The sequence below is a fragment of the Hippichthys cyanospilos genome, chromosome 6 (genome assembly GCF_059441005.1).
Source record: "Hippichthys cyanospilos isolate Australia breed blue-spotted pipefish chromosome 6, RoL_Hcya_1.0, whole genome shotgun sequence".
Classification (NCBI taxonomy): Eukaryota; Metazoa; Chordata; class Actinopteri; order Syngnathiformes; family Syngnathidae; genus Hippichthys; species Hippichthys cyanospilos.
The window spans coordinates 5,662,378-5,672,475 of NC_142374.1; the positions used below are offsets into that span (position 1 = coordinate 5,662,378).

General features: G+C 39.8%; 1 protein-coding gene across 1 annotated transcript; it reads left to right on the forward strand.

Annotated features, from left to right (window-relative positions):
- The first annotated feature begins 1,118 nt into the window (after positions 1-1,118).
- Positions 1,119-9,808, forward strand: map1lc3b (microtubule-associated protein 1 light chain 3 beta). The gene is made up of 4 exons (XM_088417656.1): positions 1,119-1,438; positions 6,327-6,382; positions 7,863-7,969; positions 8,053-9,808. Exons 1-4 carry the CDS (start codon positions 1,399-1,401, stop codon positions 8,231-8,233), a joined length of 384 nt encoding a protein of 127 aa, XP_088273782.1. The 5' UTR covers positions 1,119-1,398; the 3' UTR covers positions 8,234-9,808.
- The last annotated feature ends 290 nt before the right edge of the window (positions 9,809-10,098 follow it).

A 10,098-nucleotide genomic window follows, 5' to 3' on the forward strand; every position in this document is an offset into this window, starting at 1 on the left:
AAACGTTAGGGAACAATTACTGTATAAGGTTTGATCATTTAAGATATAAGTAAATATGTGTACTGCAGTAATATTTGTCTTAGATATGCAAAGTATTAATAGGGTTAGAGCAATCATGCAAAATCATATGCAAAATGCATTTGAGTAAATAGTGTACAATAAATACTGACATTTCCCATATAAAACATGCTATTTTTGAAAATTTGGGTGAGACAACTTTTGAAATGTGTTAAAATTCATTTAAATCAAGTCATATGTGGAAAAAAAAGGTTATTCTGACAGAATGGTACTTTATTTGGGTGATGAAAAAGGAACACATTTCGGAAATCATATATGTACTTTTTTCAGGTTGCTCAGTGTTGGTAAAAGTGTTGCACCAAGTATTAATAAAATGTAATAAAAATTGGATGATTGATCTGGAAGTTGAGCTAGTCAAGCCTATGATAGTTTATTACCTTTTATCGATGATTGTATTGCAGAAAATCAGAAAATTGGTGGTTTGTTTTTCAAGAATTTTACTGCCCAAATGTCTTTCAATTCTGGAATGACTCATAAATAGCCATTACTGGACCTATGAATATATATTAAAATACAGTATTTGTTGGTTGGCTAGAACTCTTTTATTTACATCTTATTGAAATTGATAGTGGCTTTTCAAAATGATAATGTTCAAAATATTACATATCGTCACTTTAAATACACATCTAGGTGTGAAGTTCAAGAATTGAGAACATATCTTAATTTGATGGACGTCTGATGTATCTTCTGCAGATGTCTTGTAGCTACCTCGATGGTACGTCAGAAGCCTATCAAGTTATGCTAAACACAATGAGAGGCAATCAGTGTCCACTTCCGAGTGTGATCGCTCTTTTTTCGACCCACAATAACGCAAGGGTTAGGGTTAATAAATTAATTTTTCAAAATCAAATTTACATTTGTATCAATACTTGCACGAAAAAAACATATGATTCTGTATTTTGTGCGGAGATCATTTAAATGCATGGGGGTGACAGGAAACGTCCGCGATTTAAGAGGAAGTGGGTCAAACTGACAAACGGTCAGTTATGTAAATATTCAAAGGAAAGTTAGGTACGTAGCATATTGTGCATGTGTTGCTCCATATTGGAGAAGCGCAGACGAGAGGGCGTTGTGTGACGTCACGGGTCAGCTGACGAGTTTGTTTTGCTTGGTTTTCCCAGCTCGTCACGATAAAAACACAGAGGAAGGAAGCGAGCACGTCGAAGCGCATCGGCTAGCGTCAACAGCTCCTCGCGGCCATTACAGCACAGCTCCACGCGTCGTTTTTTTCCACGGACCGCGTCGTCAACAGCGGCCCTATTGTTTGCTAACCCCGACATTTAGCTCAGTTGTCGACCCGGACGACGACTTTGACGCAGTATGCCTTCGGAGAAATCCTTCAAACAAAGAAGAACATTCGGTAGGCCCCCCTCCTCGCACATTCTAAACATTGCGCCACTTCTTTTGTGTGAGTGTGTGGTATGTATGGAGCAGTGCCTGTCTAAAAAAATAAAATAAAAAGGGACGAGCTTGTTGTTTCATCTCGGCCACTTCAGAGTGAAACTGCGTCAAATCCAATTGGGGCTGATGGATCTATGTTGACTGGAAGGCCTCATTAGATTTTTACTTTTTATATAAGACTTAAACGACCCAATTGCCGCTCACAAGGGCGTTTGGATAACATTGAGTTGCAGGCCGAGCGTGTTTGTCCGGCGCTGGTAGGAAAACAAACGGTGTCGAAACAGGGCACAGGAGTGAGCTGCAGGATTGGGGGATGGGACACTTTTAGCAGGACCAAGAAGCAGCTGACAAAAATACACGGAGCATTTCACAAAGTTCCTATTTCTATTTAAAAGTCATTGATACCACGACTTGATCTTAAGAACATGTGTGTGCGCCTTAACTCACTTTGATGGTAATATTACCAACTTCTGCTTCAAAGTCACGTTTATTTGTCAGTTTACTTAAGAAAAGCACGTGAAAGATTCGAGCAACATGTGGCTTCGTCGACCACCTGGTCAATGTTGTCCTAAATCGCCCAACTTACTGCCACAACACTTGTATTCAATCAAGTACTATTGATATTATTGTTTTCAATTTCCAACTTCTAGATTTTTGTCATCAAATTATTTATAAAAATGCCCATTTTCTGATGCTTGAAGTTTTTCATAGTCCCCTCGTAAATACAATTACGGGGCATATTTTTCCCAAGGAACTACGTTGGGTTGAGGTAAGTTTAATTAGTCCAAATGTAGTGCTTTTCTCACCTCTTGTGACAATTACAGTGCCTTGAGAAAGTATTGCACCCCCTTATAACTTTTTGACGGTTTACCACATTTCAAGCCTAAATATAAAGGTACAAAGTTTGAAATATTGCAGAGGAATCACCACCATCTGGGATAGAAATGTGAAGTGGAATGATATTCAAACAGTATTTGATATTTTTTAGACAACATTAAAAGTAGAATGTGCAAAAATACTCGCTCCCTTTGAGTTAATATTTTGCAGCACCTTTGCTTGCTTTTTTTGCTCAGTCTATATCTATGTTTTGCACACCCTGAAACAAATATTTGCTTATTCCTCCTCACAAAACAGCCCCTGAGACAAAAATATTTGCTCATTCCTCCTTACAGCTCAAGTCCATTCAAATATGATGGAGAGCATTGGTGCACAAAATTTTCAGATTTCTACAGATTCTCTAATGGATTGAGAGCTTGACTTTGATTCAGCCTTTTTAACACCTTTCTATGGTTAGTTTTGGACCATGCCATTGTAGATTTCGCTTTATGTTTAGGATCGTTATCCTATTGGAAGGTTAACCTCCAACTTAGTTTCCGATTTTTAGCCGACTCAATCAGATTTTTTTGCTAGAGTCACCATGTATTTTACTCCCATTCATCTTTCCATCAACGGTAAAGATCTTCTCAGTCTCTGCTATCCAGAAGAAAAGCAGCCCCAGACCATGATACCACCATGTTGGACAGTGATGATGATGGACACAGGATGATGTGTAGTGTTACTCTTACACCAATCATAACTGTTCTGCATAAAGCCCAAAGAGGTCGTTTAAGGTCTCATCGGACCAGAGCAACCTTACTCCATATGGCTTCTTTGTCAGCCATTTTGTTTCTGGAATACGTCAAACGGGCGTTTTAATTTCTTTCTTTGAGAAGTGGCTTTTATCTTATACCTTCAATCAATGCTAGATTTATGCAGAATGTGGCTCTATGAGCAGATTCCCCCACATTAGCTGTAGCTCTCTGCAGCTCCTACTGTGTGATCATGAGCCTCTTGGCTGCTTCTGTGCTTAAAATTGTCCTTGTTTGGGCTGAAAGTCTAGAGGAACGGCCAGGTCTTGGCAGGTTTGCAGTGGTTTGATACTTTCTCTGTTTTTGTATTATTGCTGACAGTGCTCTGGGAGACATTTGCATATTGTGATATCTTTTATATCCCATTCTGGCTTTCAACTTCTCACAACTTCAGCCCAGATCTGCCTGGTGTGGCCATTGTTTTTTATGATCCTGATTGCTCTCAAGTGTTCCTTCAACAGAATCTGAAACCAAGTGCAGGGTGCATTTACAGTATTCTGAGAATAGATGACACACTGATGGATTATCATTTAGGTCATTTGGATCATTCAGAAATCAGGGAACATCTCGAGTCAATTGGCTGCACTAACAGAACAGGGGGTCAGTATTTTTTTTCAAATTTAATGTATCATTTTTTTTTATTTGTCAAAGTATAAACCATTGTTTTATTGGGGGGGTCCTTTTACAAGGCACTTTATAAAGGTACACAACAGCAAATGTTTTGTATTGGGCATTGGCAATTACTTGCTATGTGGCAAAACTTGATCCTTATTTCTTCCATATGGCTCGTAAGACTTGAGATAGAGTATTTGTCTTCAAAGAGAAAGTCCAGCAACAACCATGCACCCCACACTGGTCTAAACACAACATTCTGGTTAGCATTGCTTTTGAAGAATATAAACTAAACAGTAAAATCCACCTGTTTTTATCCAACTCTAGGGGTGATCATTTTGCCACATGAGGGGTCCTCCGGTATTGACTAATCCCGACTAATCTCTCTTGTTTTCTGAGTTTGGTCATGGACGTTTACATTCTGGGCCATGATTTACAGTTACCTAAGAAACGGGAGGCTGTTTTTAGTCAACAGCAAAATGGCTTCCCCTGTGGATTTTGTATCAATTTATATTCTTGACCCAATATTAATCTGATATCCATGTCTAGACTACCGGGGCCACATAGAACATAAGATTGTTTAAAGAAAAAAAAGTTTTAAACTGGACTATCTCCTTGACTGGAGTTTAAAAGAGCTGAAACTGATCACAAAAAATAAATAAACTAGTGTGGCACAAATAACTTCCAGCGGCATTTAACTCATTCACTGCCACTGACAGCTATATGCCTCAACAGTCCATTTGACCGGGCAGGCATTTAAACCGGATTTTTGGTGTCTATAGTCGCTGTAGAGAAAATAAATGCTACTATTAGTGTTTTCATAGCATTTTAATTTGATTGTTAGAATTGTTACTGATGCACTTGTCTGTATTTTTAAAAATAAGGCAAACTCTTAATGGTGGCCTTTTCTAAAAAGATAAGTTACACCATTTAAAATTAGGTAATGAAATCATTTCCTTTTTGACCAGTTCCTCGGCTCAATTAAATCAGTAAATGAACTCTTTTTCCAGGGGGTAAATAAAAGGGGTAAATCAAAGAAAAATATATTTAGAGAAAAACCATTTGATGGTACTAAAACTACTCGATGAAATAATGTTTTGATTGTTAAAAATAGTTGAAATATGGCCCAAAACATTGAAGCCCACTCTTGTGAAACCACCGTAGATTCTTAGGAACACATTTCTCCATGGACTCTTATGAAACCATGACTCCATAGTGAAGATAATACATTTTTGACAAGTAAAATATAAGGAACTTTCTTAGTACATTCGACGAACATACAGCCAACGAGTTATACATTTGGTGACTTTTACCTACAATGGCACCTTTTGTTTAGGACAACATATTTAATGAGGTGTCAATTTATGCCAAACTGTGTTACCAAATATGGTTCCTTGCTGAAAGTCAGCAGTATTACAATTTCCTATGCTATGAAGCCTAAAAATGTAATGGAAAACCATCACCACCACCACAGTCTCCCCTACCCAAGTTCTTCAGGCAAACAGATGGCACCTCTCAGGTCCCGGGCTTCCTTCTTGTCCTTCTCTTCGTAGCCACTGAGAAGTGATGACTCAGACATGTCATGAGAGACGAACGACACAACACAGAGCTTCCCTGTTCATGTGCGGTGAACCTAACCTAATTGAGATGTTATCACAGGACATTGTCCCACATTTCCAAGTAAGATAAACACTGTTTCAGCATGAAAATGTCATTTGAACACACAGAGTCTTACTGTCGCAAGTAGATGCCGGTAAATCACCAGATGGCTTGACCCTTAAACCCTGTTAACTATACACTTATCAAACACATTTTTCTGAAAGGACACATGCAACTCATAAGCTGTAAAAAAAGAATTAATTCTCCCTTCAGATATGAAGAATGATGTACTGGACTACAATTTGTGTATGCTATTAGTGGAATATGGATTAGCCTATTATGATCATGTTAGGATAAAGCTGTTCATTTAATACGATGCCCTTTATGTCTTCTTTTGTTGCTTAATATTCCACGGTATGATAATATCCCGAAAAAGAAAAGAAAACTAAAATATGATGTGCTGTGTTGTTGCAAATGTGATATGTAACCACAAATCTGAAGAACCATAGTGGCTGCTCCTCATCAACATTCAAGAGTTTTATCGTCAAATGCATAGTAATACCACGCAATGAAGTTCTTAGTCTGTTCACTTCCCCAAGCAGACTACATTTCCACAATCGAGCAAATAATAAGGTAGGCAAAAAAAAACAAAACTAATAGAACAATAAGGGCAGTAATAATGAACCACTAATAAATGAATAGACTTACATTCTGAGCATGTTACAGAGTAGATTGAGTGAAAAGACTGCATATGAGGAAGATAGTAAAATGACCAAATACCCAAAAGGCAAAAACTCCGAAGGAGCTTTTTTTGGCCTCGACTCTGGTTGGCAACTAATCAAATTATGATGATATGATCACGTCAACCTTGCAGCACCCACATAAAATGGATATTTACAGTTATTTGCCCTCATCTTTTTTTTTTTTAAGGAGAGTGAGATAAGCGCAGTGTGCAATGTCAGCTCTTTCCTGCTTGCTGATACCGTGTGTGCATTTGTGTCAATACAGATCAGAGAGTAGAAGATGTCCGACTGATCCGGGAGCAGCATCCCAACAAGATCCCTGTGAGTGTTTGTTCCTGACGGCTCCTTCCCTCGTGTGCCTCCAGCTCATGAGCATGTTGACCCATAGAACCTGCTCGGCTTGCCAGGATTAGAAAGAATTAGGCACCGTTTGCCCAAATAAGAGCTTTGCACAGCTTGGTATTTTCTGAGTCAGGTTTTTGACATGGGTGATCCTATAGGATGTCGTTTCGTTTACACCTTTGCATTACCAAGGGTTAAAGTCTTGAATTTCTTTGCCTCTAAATATGTTGAAGACATTTGAATTCAAAGGCGGTTCCAAATTTGACTGTTGCGGTGTCTCAATATTCTTCCGTAAACCACCAAATACATACACAATCCTGATAAAGTTTGGACGCTGTGTTAAATAAACACGAGTACAGCAACTTTTATAATTTAACGGAACACACTACAAAAACGTGATATTTAATGTAGCAAATAATCATTAACTTAGAACTTTATGGCTGTAACTCTTAGCGTCCTTCACGAGCAAAGATGGGATAAGGTTCAAGGAATTTAGGTATTTAATCATCTACAGTCCATAATATCGTCGATGGGTTCCGAAAACCTGGAGAAATAGTGCATGTAAGCGGCAAAGCGACAAAGCAACAATGAATGCCCATGACCTTTGCGAAGGCACCGTTCTTGCTGAAAGGTACATGCAGCTTTTGGAGAAACATAACAATGCCATGTCTTTTTTCAGCAATGCAATGCCAAACCACATTCCGTACTTGTTAAAACGGCATGGCTTGGTAGTAAAAGACTGGCCTGTCTGCCATCCAGACCTGTCTCCTATTGAATTGAGGCGCATTGTGAAGCGTAAGATACAACAACAGAGCCCCAGGTCTGTTGAACAGCTGAAACTGCGTAAACGTTCATGAATGTTATTAAAAGGAACGATGATGTAACAGTCGTAAAGGTGACACTGTCGCAGCTGTTTATTTTGTGTTTCAGCCATAAAATTGTTTGCTGAAAACAAAGTTTGACCCGTTTGAACGTTTTGTATTGTGTCTTTGTTGCGTATTTAATTTAATACAGGTTGAACATCATTTGCAAATCATTGTATTTTTAATAGAACGTCCCGCTTTCATTGGAACTGGCTGTGTACATGTGAAAGAGAAAATAATAGCATTTTGTTCTATTGGCGTTGGTGGACTATGAATAGAGCAGCAAACCATTCAGTTTGATCCATATGTCCATTTTGCCACCGGTTGACTGAAAATGATATCGCAGTTGCTCAGGTAACCACCAATCATGCCATTTTCAGCCAACATGCTGCTGGCAAAATGGCCACCCCCTGAGATGGATGAAAATGGGTGGGTTTCACTGCTTAATTCACATTTGGTCTAGGTACTCTTAATCAAAATACAACGATATACAACAATAGTCAGGAATCTTCCTTTAATTTGAAGCCTTTTGATGCATAAAATGGCCCCCAGTGTAAGGATTCAAGCAGGTCAAGAACTGTGCATGTGTCCTGTAGGTGATCATTGAGAGATACAAAGGAGAAAAGCAGCTCCCCATACTGGACAAGACAAAGTTCCTGGTGCCGGATCATGTCAACATGAGTGAACTCATCAAGATTATCAGGTAGGCCATCAAAGCTATTTCCTGTTTGCGGTCCGGTGAAAAGAAACGGCGGTCTGATTGCTGATGTCTTCCTTGGCCATCAGGAGGCGCCTCCAGCTCAATTCCAACCAGGCTTTCTTTCTTCTGGTCAACGGCCACAGCATGGTCTCCGTGTCGGCTGCCATCTCGGAGGTGTACGAGAGGGAGCGTGACCAAGATGGCTTCCTGTACATGGTGTACGCCTCTCAGGAGACGTTCGGCGCCGCCGGCCCGACCCCCCAGTGATCATCAGCCTTTCCCTCTCTCAGTCCTGTTGGCCAGCGATCGGACAATTGTTTTGTTTTTATTTTGCTACTGTTTTTTTCTTTGTTTTGGCTCCTTCCCACGACCCTTCCAGTAACGCTATCTTCTTGCTGGGTTAGTCTTGACGCTAGCAACTAAAATACAATCCGCTAAATGTAATCGCCAAGTAGAGGTTTTTCTTTTCGTGGGTTCTGACTGCAAAGAGAGAAGTACCCTTTTGTGCACCGCACAGGTGCACCCCAGTTTGAGCCCCGGTCTTTCATAGGCCCTTCTTGATTCTTGATCTTATCCTGTCTGCTGTCATGGCAACGTAGCAGTTTTTTCCGTGTTGTGGCTAGATGAATCTTAGATCGTCTCCTTTTCGTCTTTCTGTACACTTCCGCTAGTGGTTTTACAAAAAAAAAAAAAAAAAAGCGGTGCGGCGCCACCGCTTTTTATATAATTTATATTTACGATAGCACCTGAACAAAGCTAACGTTGATTTGAAGCTTTATGGAGACAAGTGCAAGTTATGTTGGGAATCAACAATCACCGAGGCATTGCTTAAAAGTACACACCGTTAAAAAAGTGGATGTAGCCTCCAGGTGTATCCTGCAGGTGTGCCTTAAAACAGCATCACAGGACAACTCCACTGGTGGCAAAGCCATTTCGCGTTCTATACACGGATATATACGCCCTTAAACTTTTTGTTCACTAAGTAAATAATGTCACATTCAGAGTCACGTGTATCATTAAGCAAAGGGTTCTTGAGCTGGTGTCTCCTTTGTCATTGGCAACGCGTCAGTCAATGGCTTCACGGTGCACCTCGATAGTGTGTGTTAGCGCCACCTATGGGTCCCCGTATAGTCACGTCTGGCTCCAAGAAAGAGGCTATGTCCACTTTTTATACTGTATCTTTGTTATTTGTGAAAAGTATTATCGCCCGTCCCTTTAGTTGACCTGCCGTTTACGACTCGGAGTACGTTGATATAGGACGCGAGAACTGCCGTGAATGCCGTGATATGAGCTTTCTTTGAAGAAAGTTATCGAGTTGATCTTTGGACACTACAGTAAAATTGATGGAGAAACTTGAGGGATGGGTTCTTTTTTTTTCTTTTCTTCAGTCATATATTTGAGTTGAGAACGAGTGTACACAGGTCCCTGATGTTTGTCGCGCTGTCTGTGTATCGGCCCACATGGTTGATTTTCGGAAGCCGTTGTGAATCAACACCGTTTTGTCAGCGGGGAGGTCTCACCTGCCCATTGTGTGATTTGCACATCCCATCTGTGCGCATGGACCTTAGTGCTTTTGAAGTTTCTGGAGGTACAACTGCTTTTATATTGCAGTATTTTATCTTTGATTTGTTTAATTTAACTTTGACAGCGTTCAAGTCTTATCAATGTTTTTCAGTTTGAGCTTTTGGTCAAGTCTAAGCCACTGTGTGTGTTGCAGTGGGGGGAACACAGGTTTGTGTATCTTCCATCCGCTTCGTTTCTCGCACACGTTCACACCGAGCAATAGCCATAAGTGTATTTATGTTGGTATTTTGTTAACAATAAAAGCTTAAAGAATTAAAACGTGGGTTGTTTTTGCATTGAGCAGGAAGTTAAATGCTATTACATATAGGTCCCAACACAAAATATTCTTCATAAACAGTCAACATCTGACAAAAATGTATCTTGACGTTGATCGGATTGAACTGCGTATAGGATGCCTTTGCTGTTATAGCAAATACGTAAATCAATGTTATGGCATTTTTTTCCCCAACTGGTTTTGATAGAAATACCTTGGGCAGTATCTTAACAGTACTTACAAATGAGAATGTTGCAAGTCTTCAACCCGCTCAGGGCCACATTGGAATACTAAT

Coding starts and splice junctions, on each gene's coding strand:
- map1lc3b (XM_088417656.1), top strand. CDS start 1,399: ATGCCTTCGGAGAAATCCTTCAAACAAAGAAGAACATTCG. Junction 6,383..7,862: donor AGCATCCCAACAAGATCCCT/GTGAGTGTTTGT, acceptor TGTGTCCTGTAG/GTGATCATTGAGAGATACAA. Junction 7,970..8,052: donor GAACTCATCAAGATTATCAG/GTAGGCCATCAA, acceptor CTTGGCCATCAG/GAGGCGCCTCCAGCTCAATT.